The sequence below is a fragment of the Hylobates moloch genome, unplaced genomic scaffold (genome assembly GCF_009828535.3).
Source record: "Hylobates moloch isolate HMO894 unplaced genomic scaffold, HMol_V3 SCAFFOLD_1, whole genome shotgun sequence".
Lineage (NCBI taxonomy): Eukaryota > Metazoa > Chordata > Mammalia > Primates > Hylobatidae > Hylobates > Hylobates moloch.
Window position 1 is genome coordinate 239,105,880 of NW_026652276.1, and position 14,299 is coordinate 239,120,178.

Consider the following 14,299-nt stretch of genomic DNA (forward strand, 5'->3'; position numbering starts at 1 on the left):
GAGTTCAAGACCAGCCTGGGTAACACGGAGAAATCCCCGCTTTACAAAAAATTTTAAAAATTAGTGAGACGTGGTGGCGCATGCCTGTAGCCCAAGCTACTGGGGAGGCTGAGGCGGAAGGGGTGACTGAGCCCAGTAGGTTGAGGCTGCAGTGAGCCACGACTGTGCCACTGCACTCCAGTCTGGGCAACAGAGCAAAACCTTGTGTCAAAAAATAAATAAATAAAAATAATTGAAAAAAACCCACCAATTCATACCATGACTAATGCTAGGATTAAACAGATTTGTTGTGTTATTGCCGGCTAGTAAATTTCTGAGTTTAAGGCCTTGTCTTACACGTATTTTGTGTCACTAGCACCTAGCACAGTACCTAGAACATAGCAAATGCCTAATAAATGTCCATAAATTCATCAAGACTCATTTTTAATCCTTAGATATAAATTGGACTAGTTTCTTAAAATGTGATCCAGGAAAAAATTCACAAAAATAAATAGTTTGCTTTGGCTGGGCGCAGTGGCTCATGCCTGTAATCCCAGCACTTTGGGAGGCCGAGGCGGGCGGATCACGAGGTCAGGAGATCGAGACCATCCTGGCTAACACAGTGAAACCCCATCTGTACTAAAAATACAAAAAATTAGCCAGGCGTGATGGCGGGCGCCTGTAGTCCCAGCTACTCGGAGAGGCTGAGGCAGGAGAATGGCGTGAACCTGGGAGGCGGAGCTTGCAGTGAGCTGAGATCGCCACAGGGCACTCCAGCCAGGGAGACAGCAAGACTCCATCTCAAAAACAAAAACAAAAAATAAATAAATAGTTTGCTTTAACAAACATTACAGAACTTTAAAAACAGTTAAGAAAAACAAATGAAGAAAAAAAATCAGTGACAGGGAGAAAGACTGGAAAAACCTCCATAAATAAAAGATGCTTTATGGAAAAATGATCCCATGCAAAAGACAACTACCAACATATTCACCATCTGTGTAAGAACTATGCCCCACCCAATTCCAAAAGAACAGGAGGTGACTCAGTGTTTAAGGAACAATAAGATCATTGAGAGTAAAAGAAGGTTGTCTATTTGAAGAAAAGTGCGATGGGTACTCCCGGCTATTACAGTACAGTAGTACAGGGCCCAACAATCCAGCAATAATTTTGGCTGTGAGTTTTCTGGTAGCTACAGCAAGAACAGAAGTATACTGCATTACACAGTAGCTTTCCTTTTCTGATTTCACAAGCTTAGATCTGAACACATCACTACTTTCACCCCCGTCATGTCCAAACTCTGTCTTAAAAGCACGACAGTAATCACAGCCACGTCCCTGCATCCTGTAAATCAGAACTGCCCTGAGGGCCTGGGCCAGCCATCCAGAAGGAGCACTTCTACTCCTCCCAGGTTGTGGGCACCTGGGCTGGGGTCTAGTGGGACCACTTCCATTCCTCACTGCTGGGCCCAGAGTAAGTCCCAAGCTGAGTGCAGCCTTCTACCAGGTGGAGGAGTTACAACCCTATCAGAACTTCCATGCATTTCCCTCCAGATGAGACGGCCCAGAAATCCACCTTTGCAACTGTCCTCCACACGGCTGCTCGCGCTGTTGCCACTGAACACAAGGCCATGCCCTTCAATAAGAATAGAAACTCTTCTCTAACATGTCCGTAAATTTATAACACACCCCCTTACCTACCATAGAGCCCTCCCTGCTCCTTTCTTCTGAACCACCGTGACACTGGAGCCATCACCACAGCCCGCCTCCCAGGTGCTTGTTCTAACTACTCTGAGAAGAGTGTAAATATGAAGACAGGATGACTTCTTACACTTTTGTTGGCACAATAATCTGCATATAGTGGGTCCTTACATCTCTAAATGAAGAAATAAAATTCCTCTGAGACAGAATTGTCATGAAAACTAAAAAAGATAATGACTTGCCAAACCATAACAAAATGCAAGAGACAACAAAAGACCACAATGTATTATATAATACATGATAAAATTATGTTCTGATAGAATGTACCCAGTATGAAACAAACCAATCCATAAGCTAAACTACTCAAACATATGTGATGATTATATACTGATACCTTGAATCACAGTTAAGAGTTTGGAATAACTCACAGAAAAACAGATTTCGGTTTTTTATATTTTTGAAGCATGGTTTCCATTGTTATGCAATTAAAAAAAATTTTTTTTTTTTTTTTTTTGAGACGGAGTCTCGCTCTGTCGCCCAGGCTGGAGTGCAGTGGCGCGATCTTGGCTCACTGCAAGCTCCGCCTCCCGGGTTCAAGCGATTCTCCTGCCTCAGCCTCCCGAGTAGCTGGGACTACAGGCGCCTGCCACCACGCCCAGCTAATTTTTTGTATTTTTAGTAAAGACGGGGTTTCACCATGTTAGCCAGGATGGTCTCGATCTCCTGACCTCGTGATCCACCCGCCTCAGCCTCCCAAAGTGCTGGGATTACAGGCGTGAGCCACTGCGCCTGGCCGCAATTAAAATTAATATTTGTTTAAGCCAATACAGTATAGCATCAGTGTTTAAAGGACTATTATAGGCCAGATGTGGTGGCTCACACCTGTAATCAGAGCACTTCAGAAGTGCTGAAATGGGAGGATCACTTGAGCCCAGCCTGGGCGACATAGCAAGACCTCAGCTCTACTACAAGTATAAAAAATGTTCAAATAAATTTATAAAATTTAAAAATAAAAATAAAGCAATATTAGAGCTGGGTACAATGATTCACACCTGTAGTCCCAGCTACTCAGGAGGCTGAGGCAGGAGGATCCCTCAAGCCTAGGAGTTGGAGGCCAGCCTGGGGTAACACAGTGAGACTCCAGCTCAAAAAATAAAGTACTATTAGGTTTAAGTTAAAAATATTTACCTAGTTTTTAAAATTCATATACCTAACCCTTTCATTAACTATCCTTTAAAGTGTAAACGCCCCCAAACTTAAGTTAGAACAATATTCCTTAAAAACTTTTACAGTTTTAGCTAGAATTCTGTAAGCAAAGGTATACCTCACTTTGCACTATAACTGACCACCTTTTCATCCATTATTAAAAGAAATCCAGGCCAGGCACGGTGGCTCACGCCTGTAATCCTAGCACTTTGGGAGGCTGAGGCAGGCAGACTGTCTAAGCTCAGGAGTTCAAGACAAGCCTGGGCAACATGGTGAAACCCTGTCTCCACTAAAATACAAAAGAAATTAGCTGGACCTGGCGGTGTGCACCTGTAGTCCCAGATACTCGGGAGGCTGAGGCAGGAGAATTGCTTGAACCAGCGAGGCGGAGGTTGCAGTGAGCTGAGATGGTGCCACTGTACCCCCGACTGGGAGACAGAGCGAGCCTCCGTCTCAAAAAAAAAGACGTTGGATTTTTTTTTAGAGATGGACTGTGGCTCTGTCGCCCAGGCTGGAGTGCCGTGGTGTGATCTCGGCTCACCGCAAGCTCCGCCTCCCGGGTTCATGCCATTCTCCTGCCTCAGCCTCCCGAGTAGCTGGGACTACAGGTGCACACTGCCACGCCTGGCTAATTTTTTGTATTTTTAGTAGAGACAGGGTTTCACCGTCTTAGCTAGGATGGTCTCGATCTCCTGACCTCGTGATCCACCCGCCTTGGCCTCCCAAAGTGCTGAGATTACAGGCGTGAGCCACCGCGCCCAGCCCCGATGTCTATATTTTTTAACAGTGCTATTGAGATATAATTCACATACTTGTCAATTCACTCATTTAAAGTATACAATTTGATGGTTTTTAGTATATTCACAATGTCTACTTCAAGGTTAAAGGCTGTGACCAATGTGGAAATATGAAAGCCTACAGAAAAGATCATAGGTTCATCAGGTGTAACAAATAACACTATTCCATAACTGATCTTCCCAGGATGGAAGTTTACATTTATGAATACGTACTTATAAAATGTATTATGTTTTAAGTGTATATATCCATATAAACTATTTATATTTTAGCCCTAGCTCTATATCCTCCCATCCTTAAATGTAGAATGATGATAATATTAATCTTAAGTAGAAATTTTACTAAATCCACTACATACAGGCTGATGGATGCATATATCCTAAATTTAAATCTATTTTTTAGCGTAAACTAAAAACCAGACATTTACTGCTTTATTTTCAGCCACCTTGGGGCATTAACGTTCTAACTGAAGGAGGTTCTCAGACCACAGAACTGAAGCAACAACGGTCACACCCTTTCCCTTCTGTGTCGCAGCCGCAGTGTGGGTGTGAACAAGAAACCCAAGCAGCACCCTCATCCTATCTGCAGCTACGATGAGGACTCCAACACTTCCTCAACCACATGATCACTGGGATTCAGGTGCTAAAGTAGCACTTGTTTAAAATAGCTAAATTGTGGCTCCTGAATTAGCTATGCCAACTATTTTCAGTTACAAGTCTTCACAACATTTTATTAAAGTATTAAGTCAATGATTAACACTGAGAATAAAAAAATAAATATTTGCCCTTTCTTTACGTGAGACCACAGTGCATTATTTTCTTTTGTTCATTTGGTTCTCAGACTGTACATACCATATTTTTGCTAGAGTTAAATTTTCCCGAACTTCCCAGAAGGAAAATGGGAAGAAAGCTCTCCCCAGAGAAGTTTGTATGCAAAAGTACAGAACAACATAACCAAGGAAGCTAATATGCTTTAATTCTCAATAATCCAAGTATGAGGGTAATAAAAGACCAACTGTCGGAACAGTTAAGTAGTATTATCCATGACAGTATTATCCATGGCAGCCATACAATCAGCATTTATTGGCAACAGTAAAAGCAGGATAGAGTCAGACGTTATCCTATGAAGAGATAATATTTTCAAATAAATAGAAATAGTAATGAAAAATTGCCCTTATTCATCTCTATAAAAACTCTTCAAGAATCTTCTTCACAGCCCTGAGCATGGTGGCATGCACCTGCAATCCCAGGTACTTGGGAGGCTCACGTGGGTGGTTCGCTTGAGCCCAAGAGTTCAAGACCAGCCTGGGGAACACAGCGAGAACCTCCTCTCTTTAAAAAACAAAAAAGGCTGGGCGCGGTGGTTCATGCCTGTAATCCCAGCACTTTGGGAGGTCGAGGCTGGTGGATCACCTGAGGTCAGGAGTTTGAGACCAGCCTGGCCAACATGGTGAAACCCTGTCACTACTGAAAACACAAAAATTAGCCAGACGTGGTGACGGGTGCCTGTACTCCCAGCTACTTGGGAGGCTGAGGCAGGAGAGTCACTTGAACTCGGGAGGCAGAGGTTGTGGTGAGCCGAGACCATGCCACTGCCCTTCATCCTGGGCAACAGAGTGAGACTCCGTCTCAAAAATAAATAAATAAATGAAATAATAAATAAATAAATCTCTTCTTCACCCAGAGTAGTCTAATTGTCCAGGGTCCATTAACACAGGGTAGACACTTATACAACAAAAAGCCCCGACCTCAATTCATCCAGCCTGCCAGGCCTTTCCCCTGAACAGCTGGAACATCACTGTTCATGGGAAAATAAGTGAAGAATAACAACACTGTTTATATTAAAGCTGTAGGACCAAACTTACAGAATTATCACAGTTAAGTGAGAGCCATTTTTCACATCCTAATAGCCTCAATCAGGAACAGTATATATAGTTTCTCAAAGTGTTAATACTCTTTATCTCATTTCCATATCCAGCTTCAGTTTTACTCAGTAAGAAGAAGAAAAGCTGTCAGTGAATATATATAAAGGTGAGGTGAGGAAATTGGTATCTCATTAATTCATGTTTTCCTATGTTTCCACTCTGCTATGAATTCACGGTCATCAACGACACACTATGAAAATGAGTACAGTCTTTGGGATGTACAAATACATCTTGTTCAAGGCAAAATACCAGTCCAAAGTTCAGAAACCCCAAGCATCAATGTATGTATGGTAAAAATCAAAGTACTAGTAATATTGGCCAGGCATGGTGGCTCACACCTGTAATCCCAGCACTTTAGGAAGTCTAAGTGGGAGGATGCCTCAAGGCCAAAAGTTTGAGACCAGCCTGGACAACATGGTAAGAACTCATCTCTAGAAAAATAAAAACGAAAACAAACCGAAAGTGCAAGTAATATTGAAATCTTAACTTTTCTTATTCATAGTTTCTTCTGTTATTGATGTACTTTGACCACCCCCACCATCCCTGCTTCACAGCAGAATTTCAGGCACACTTCAAGACCATGCAACCTGCTGGTTTTATTATGAAAACAAAGTACATTATATTTTTAATAAATATCACAAAATAGATACATAAGTATAACTTAAAAGATATTTTTAAAATCTCTCTAAAACTGTGAACATAATCACTGTCAAGTTTCATGTGAATCCTTCAAGAAGTGTCTTAAGCAACCTAGGCACATTGAAGTCTATACATGTGGGATTATGAGCTCAAATACAAATTTGGAATAAGCAAGTAAAACATTCTGGAGAAAATATAAATTCTTCATGAGGTGGACACCATGGTTCATCAGTTTAAGTCACACAGATTAAAAATTCAAAAAGAATCTTTGGCTAAATTACCTTTGTATTCTGTTTTTTTAAAAAAAGAAATTTCAGGCTGGGCACGGTGGCTCATGCCTGTAATCTCAGCACTTTAGGAGGCTGAGGCGGGTGGATCACGAGGTCAAGAGATTGAGACCATCCTGGCCAACATGGTGAAACCCAGTCTCTACTAAAAATACAAAAATTAGCCGGGTGTGGTGGTGCGTGCCTGTAGTCCCAGCTATTCGGGAGGCTGAGGCAGGAGAATGGCTTGAACCCGGGAGGCGGGGGTTGCAGTGAGTTGAGATGGCACCACTGCACTCCAGCCTGGCGACAGAGCGAGACTCTGTCTCAAAAAAAAAAGAATTTCAGTTCTTCAATAGGGCAGCAATTTCATCTGTACAGTCTGCGTGGCTGGGCACGGTGGCTCACGCCTGTAATCCCTGCACTTTGGGAGGCCAAGGGGTGCAGAACACAAGGTCAGGAGTTTGAGACCAGCCTGGCCAACATGGTGAAACCCTGTTTCTACTAAAAATACAAAAATTAGCTGGGCGTGATGGCGCACGCCTGTAATCCCAGCTACTCAGGAGGCTGAGGCAGGAGAATCGTTTGAACCCTGGAGGCGGAGGTTGTAGTGAGCCGAGATCACGCCATTGCACTCCAGCCTGGGTGACAGGGAGAGGCTCTGTCTCAAAAAAAAAAAAAAAAAAAAAAAAAAGAAAAGAAAAGAAAATCTGTGTTTCACAAAGATTTTTAACAAGTAAATTTGATATTAGCCAATAACCAAGTATCTATGAAAGTCAGCATCATCACTTCCTGCGAATTTCAGCATTGATTACATTGCTGTTTTGGTAATGGATGGTAATGGACTCTGTTTTTAGCTACTTTTTAGTAGTATGCATCTTAGTGTAATATAGACACAAAACGTCACTTTAAAGTCCTTTTCCATTTCCAAAGTGCACCTCTTCTGTTCTTAGTTTTTCCCACCTCGGTTCCTCTTAACTTCCTTTCTCTACACACCCCTCGGTTTTCCCCGCTGCCAGCTAAAAGCTGTACCATGCCAGTTACCTTGGTTCTCCAAATATGACTATCTCTCATGCTCACCACGCATTGGCAGAACTGTACATTCCCAAGCTCCTTACATTATATTCTTACCCCAGTTGCAATCTGTCGTCACAAAGTAGCATCTACTACCTTCTTGTCTTGGGCACGCCTCCTTTCTAATTCTTGTTTGCCATCTGTGTCATGCCTTACTTCTCAGGTGTCTCATGACTGGAAACAGGGACCTTTTCTCCTCTAAGAGAAAATGACCCTTCCGAAATCCACTGCTGGTCACCTTCACCCCAAAGTTTATATTAAGCCTAATGGAAGCATCATTAAAATCCTTTCTTGCAGTGTGAAACTGTGACGCCAAGTCATGGCTAAGAAAGAATTAGGGAATGACAAGAAAAAGATATGAAGCCTACTCTTCGTGTCTACAGTCCATAAATATATAAGGTACAGAACTGCCGGGTTAAAAATAAAATAATACCATGACTCTTGCTATTGCTGCAACTCTTCCAAAACTTCCTGCCACACACACACACACACATTCACACTGGATTCAGGTCGACCCCACATAAAAATGCTCAGTCTCACAACTATACTTGCAAAAAAGTATAGTTGGTATTATTTAACATCTCTACATCTTTCGGGAGACACTCACTGCCCTTGAAATGCGTCAGAAACAACCAAGACACGAATGAGTCTTCTCCTGGTAGAAGAAAAAGTTAACTTCTCCCCCACCAGCTGTCATTACGTTTTTTTAAAACAGAGAGAAGGAAAAGCTGAAGCCACCCGGAGCATTTCCAGGCCGGCAGGGCGTTGGGAATGAGCACGAGAATCGCGCTGGGCGCTCTGAGAGCCGAACCGGCCGCTCAGGCCCCTAAGGAGACCCCGCGGGCGGCACTAGGAGGAAGCGCGCGCTCCAGGCAGGGCCGCGGCCGAAGAGGGGGCGCCTAGCCCGGTACCTGCCGCTGGCGCTGGGGGGTCTGCAGGCCGAGGGAGGGAAGCAGGCTTTGTGAGGAGGGGTCTCCGGGAAAGCCGCGCGGGACGGCGAGGGGAGGCTTCGCGAGGGCAGACGCGCCCCGGGCCCGGAGCCTGGGCGGGCGGGGAAACGGTGAGGGGGACGCCCGACTTGGACGGCGGGAGGGCACGGAACACTCTGGACCAGGGCGGGAGCAGCGGGCGGCGGCCCCAGGCGGACAGGTTCGCGGGGAGTGGGCCGGAGGCCGGGGCGGGGCTGGGGTCTGCAATCGCCCTAGCGGGCAGGTCGGGAGCAAGCTGGGAGTCGGGGCGGGGTCTGCATTCACCTGGGCTGGCAGGTCGCAAGAACGGGCCCGGGGGCCGGGGCTGGGGTCTGCACTCGCCCAGACGTGAGGGGAGCGCCTGCCTGGACCGGGGTGGGTGGGGGACTACGAAGGCGGGAGCCGGGGCAGGGCTAGGGTCTGCACTCACCCAGGCGGCAGGTCGCGGGGAGGGGAGCGCCTGCCTGGACGAGGGGGCATCGGGACTGGGGATCGGGGTCGGGACGGGCAGGGATCTGCACTCACCCAGGCGGGCAGGTCGCAGGCGCGCACCCCCAGGCGCACAGCGCGCTCCTCGTCTTCCAGCAGCGCCAGCGCGCGGCACAGGCGCAGGGCCTTGAGGCCGCGGCTGCGGCGGCACCAGGCGAGCAGCGCGAGCGCGAGAAGCACCCAGCTGAAGCTGAGCCCCAGGTAGCCCAGCGCGTACACGGGCAGCAGCAGCGCGAAGCTCCGCGCCAGCTGCGCCAGCAGCCCGGGCAGCTCCACGCTCAGCACGCCCCCGGGGTTCTCAGGCGCCGCGCGGCCCCCAGCCCCGCCGGCGCCCGCCTCCGGGCCCTCGTCTCGGGCACCGCTCATCGCCCCGCCGTGCCGCGCTGCCCTCCCAGCCGAGGCGGGCCGGGTGCTCGCGTTGATCCCGGGCAGCTCAGCCCCGCGCCAGCGCCCCTCTGAGGGGACGCGGCTCCGCCGCACGCCAGCCTCCGCCCGGGAAGGCGACGTCATCACGCGAGGCGGGAGCGGCGTGGGCCTGGGGCTGGCACGTCACCCGGAGCGGGTGGAGTGGATACTGACGTCATCGCGCGGGGCGGGCCGTGGGCCGGGTCGGCGACTACTGGAGTGGGCGGGGCAGGCGCACGACGTCATCACGCGGAGCGTTGCGTCTCGGCTGGCGGGAGCTGGGGACCGGGAAGGAGAGTGCTCGTTGCGTGGGCCGGGCGTGACTGCGTCCCCTCCGAGCCCCACACGGCACCCTCCCCACTCGCCTGTGGCTTCGGAGCCCGCGGGCGGTTCTGGCTCGGCGTCGCGCCCCAGCGTGGGACCCCCGAGGCGGCTTCCGGGTGCGTGGCTGCGCTCGCCGAGGCCCGGGAAGTTGCCGTCGTCAAACCCAAAGACTGACCGCTTCTGGGAGCTGCTGCAAACGTGGGGGGGCGCGGCCGCTGAGCGCAGCCCGGGTGGCGGTGGGATGAGAGGGCGGCGTCCCTGTTTGCGGTAATTTCGCGGCCACGAGGACGGGTGACAGGGCGCCGCCCGCCGGAGGTTGGACGGGCGTTGCTGGCGGGAGTCCTCCAGTGTTTCTCGGTGTGAGGTTGCGTAGCCAGTGTGCAAGGCTGTGGCTTTTGCGGAGTCTCTCGGGATGGTTTTGTTATCGGGCATTCCGGCGTGAGAACGCTGCCTCTGTGGCCCTTCCCACCCTGCTGGTCAGGGTTTTAAACACGAACGACTCTGTTGTGACCCTGACAATTCACACAGTTCAGTTGGCTTTTAAGATGCCTTTAATCCCAGAAATCCTCCCTGAGGAGTCTGGTAGTGCCGGGCAAAGACCACCGCAAGCGCCCAAGGGACGCTGTTGACACTCGGGATCTCCACTCCGGGCACCACGCAGCTTCGCCAAAGGTGTTAATATTGTGGCCAACTATTAATAGCTGTTTCAAACGACTCATTTTGGGCCTTGCCTGTGATTCCTGAGGTCATTTTTCAGTTAACTCAAAAACACAACTATTGATCACTTTATTTTCCAGTGAATTCAATCGAGTTAATTATATTTGTTTTGTAGTCTCTTTCAAGGAAACTTCAAGCCAAACAGTAGCAGAGAACATCCTACTTGACTGTTTTTGAGCATATTCAGTGAATTCCAAGGAAATTTTTAGTGAATTTGTAACAGAGTAGGGCACTGGCAGGTACTGAATGAATAAACAAATGCCCAGAAGAAGCACGGTTACCGTTACATAGGAACCCCTCTCCCCTCGTTCCTGTGTCTGCATAATTTTGTGTGCATATATGTATGTGGAGATTATATCACATAGGTAAAACATTGCAGAGTCTAAACGCTCAACTCCAGGCAAGGGCAGTAAACCCCAAGCAAGGAATGGAAGGGATTTCCCTTTTCTCACTCTTCACAGTCCCTGGTTTGCTGCAGCAACAAATTATATTATGTATATTGTAAATATGCAACCTGTTAATGCTCCTAACACCACCTTTCACTCAAAACTAAGCCTCAACACGAAAGCAAGTAGTTGCCTTGTTGACACAGAAAGGAGCCTGAGCCTTTCTTTTGCAGCTTTCCTCTACTGGAAAATTGTAGGATCACATCCTACAAAGACTTGCATAAACATAAGCCACATAAAAAATTCTGTAATCCCAGCACTTCGGGAGGCCGAGGAGGGCGGATCACGAGGTCAGGAGATCAAGACCATCCTGGCCAATATGGTGAAACCCTGTCTCTACTAAAAATAACAAAAAATTAGCCGGGCATGGCGGCGCGCACCTGTAGTCCCAGCTACTCGGGAGGCTGAGGCAGGAGGATTACTTGAACCCGGTAGGCAGAGGTTGCAGTGAGTCGAGATCGCGCCAATGCACTCCAGCCTGGGCGGCAGAGCGAAACTACGTCTCAAAAAAAAAAACAAAAACTGTGCCATGTGCCATCCAGTGGTTGACCCAAGGTTGTAAACTAGATTGAAGAGAAGTTCCCATGTCGTATACCAGTCAGCCCAAGTGTCCTCAGCTTCCCTCTGTGTGAGCCCTGGGCTTCCAGCCCCTCCCTGTGGTTAGTTGCCTGCAGAAAGCAGATCCTAAGGCCCTGCCACAGCTCAGTCTTAGAGATGTCCAGTCTGACTGCAGGTCCAGCTCGTCTCTTAGATTTTTGCTAATATTATACCCCTCAATCTCCTGTGACTTTTCATGACCCCTCCATCCTTTCCTTCTTATAGACAAGAAAAAGTATTGTAGACTAGGAAAAGTGCTGCTTTCTCTGGAACGTCATTCTGAGCGCTCCGGTGCACAGCTGCGAAGTTCCAGCCTTCCTGGTTTCAGAGGAAAGTGCTATCTTCTGCTTAGGTTCAACTCTTCCTGCTTTTAGGTCCTCCTCAACACCTTTAAATACGTCTCATTATGAAGGATGGGAGCACGTGCTCTGCGTCTCTTCCATTTGGAGGTTATACCAGCAAATTAAATATACTGGGGACAGTGAAAGCCAGGTTTCTTGCTGTTGGAGAAGGTAAAAACATGAAAGAGGGAAGGCTAAAAAGAACACTGAGGGATTGGATTGAAACTGGAAGCGATAGTATGAATTCATTTTAAAATATGTATATACAGATAGATATAAAGATAGTTGTATGTGTGCACACACGTGTAGGTGTATGTGCATATAAACAGAAATAGTTTCTAGTTCTGTCTGCTGAGTATCTAGATGCAGTGGTACCGCAGTAGCAGTGATCACAGCTAGCCCCCAGATCTTTATCTTCTAAATAAGGTTTTCCAACAAAAGGAATCAGGGCTCTTTGGAGAAATGGCTAATTTCAGGGCTGGAGTGGAAGTATAAGATGATCCTGAAATAATTTTGTTGTTCAAGGAAGTGAAGAAGTGCTCAAAGATTCACGGGAGATCAAAGGACATGGAAAGTAGTTGGAGGAAGTTCTTGCTGGCGAAGTCTAGGACAATTTGAGCAACAAAACAAAGAATGATATTGGCAGATTACCACTGAGTGAGCAAAATAGAAACACATGAGTCCACACTGATGTAGATCAACAAACCAGTGATAAATGCAGGGAAAATAATAGTGGAGAAGGGGAGGTTCTTTACAGTAGAATGTGAACTCAAATGGAGAAGGAATTATGAGAATGGAAATCACCATTTACCAATCACTGTAGTGGGGTTGTTGCAGGAGTGCGCTATCAGTGGAGGCTCAGGGTGGTAGGTGGAGATTTGATGAGGAATGGGAATGGACATCTTTCTTCAGCATACTTTTCCATTACAAAGAGGAAAATTGAGACTTTCTGGTGGGAAACGCCAGCAGACACCAGCGTGGCCAGGTAATGAGGCACCTGTCACCAGTGGAGAAAAGTTGAAACTGAGTCCCCATGCAGTGTGCTGAGAAGAGCACAACAGCATGCCTGACACTTTTCTGCCAGAAACCACGGCCTCAGTCTAGCCTAGGGAATATCAGATAGACCCAGAAGGAAGGCTGTTCTGTTTTATTACTATCATGAGCCAGGAACGGTGGCTCACGCTTTGGGAGGCTGAGGCAGAAGGATCACTTGAGGCTGGGAGTTCAAGACCAGCCTGGGCAACGTAGTAAGACTCCATCTTTACAAGAAAAAGTCTTAAAATTGCCCTGGCATGGTGGCATGAGCCAGTAGTCCCAGCTACTAAGGAGGCTGAGGCAAGAGTATTGCTTGAGCCCAGGAATTCAAGGCTACAGTGAGCTATGATTGCACCACTGCACTCTAGCCTGGGTGACAGAGTGAGACTCCATCTCAAAAAAAAGAAAAAAAAAGATACCAAGAGGTTTGATGTCTGGTGAGGGCTCCTCTGCTTCCAAGACAGCACCTTGTTGGTGAGGGGAGGAGTGTTGAGTGCTCACCTGGCCAGAAGCCTCGTCTGCAAGGTCACTACCTCCATCCATAGGGAGGAGCCTCATGGCCTAGTCACCTCGTGGCCTCACCTCCTTATACCATCACACTGACCAGTAAGGTTCTTTTTTTGTTTTCTGAGATAGGGTCTCGCTCTGTGGTTCAGGCTGGAGTGCAGTGACATGACCAGAACTCACTGGGGCCTTGATCTCCTGGGCTTAAGTGATCCTCCCACCTCAGCCTCCTGAATAGCTGGGACTACAGGCACATGCCACTATGCCAAGATAATTTTTAAATTTTTTGTATAGATGGGGTCCCATTGTCGCTCAGGCTGATCTTGAATTCCTGGGCTCAAGCGATCCTCCTGCCTCAGCCTCCCAAAGTACTGGGATTGCCTGTGAGCTACCACAACTGGCCTTGGCCATTCAGTTTCAGCATCTGAATTTTGGAAGGGACACATTCAAACCACGGCACCCCCAAATACTCTAAAAACAAGGATCACCTCCACTACACAACCCTCCCGATGGAGAAATCAATATCAATACATTGTCCAACCCATAGACCCCACCCAAGCTTCACCAACTGTGCCCACACTTCTCTTCCCATGTCTGGGACCTCCCAGGAACATACATTGCATGGAGTTGTTATGTCTCTTCAGTCTCATATGATCTGGAACAATTCTTAGTCATCCTGTCTGTTATGACTATTTATTTATTTGAGAAGGGGTGATCTCAGCTCACTGCAAGCTCCTCCTCCCGGGTTCATGCCATTCTTCTGCCTCAGTCTCCCCAGTAGCTGGGACTACAGGCCCAGCTAATTTTTTGTATTTTTAGTAGAGACGGGGCTTCACTGTGTTAGCCAGGATGGTCTTGATCTCCTGACCTCATGATCTGCCCGCCTCGGCCTC

The 14,299-nt window shown here is 47.7% G+C and overlaps 1 protein-coding gene across 5 annotated transcripts in view; it reads right to left on the bottom strand.

Moving 5' to 3' along the window:
- Positions 1 to 9,537, bottom strand: part of ESYT2 (extended synaptotagmin 2) — a 100,684-nt gene extending 91,147 nt beyond the window's left edge. For 2 of the 5 annotated variants that reach the window (XM_032753251.2, XM_032753253.2), the window contains exon 1: positions 9,074 to 9,531. In XM_032753251.2, coding sequence (XP_032609142.1) covers positions 9,074 to 9,403 — 330 coding nt within the window. In that variant the 5' untranslated portion in view covers positions 9,404 to 9,531. Of the gene's footprint in view, positions 1 to 7,637; positions 8,101 to 8,187; positions 8,206 to 9,073 lie in introns of those variants that run through there. The other 3 variants (XM_032753250.2, XM_058428661.1, XM_058428656.1) reach the window with 3 other exon arrangements.
- Positions 9,538 to 14,299: the final 4,762 nt, after the last annotated feature.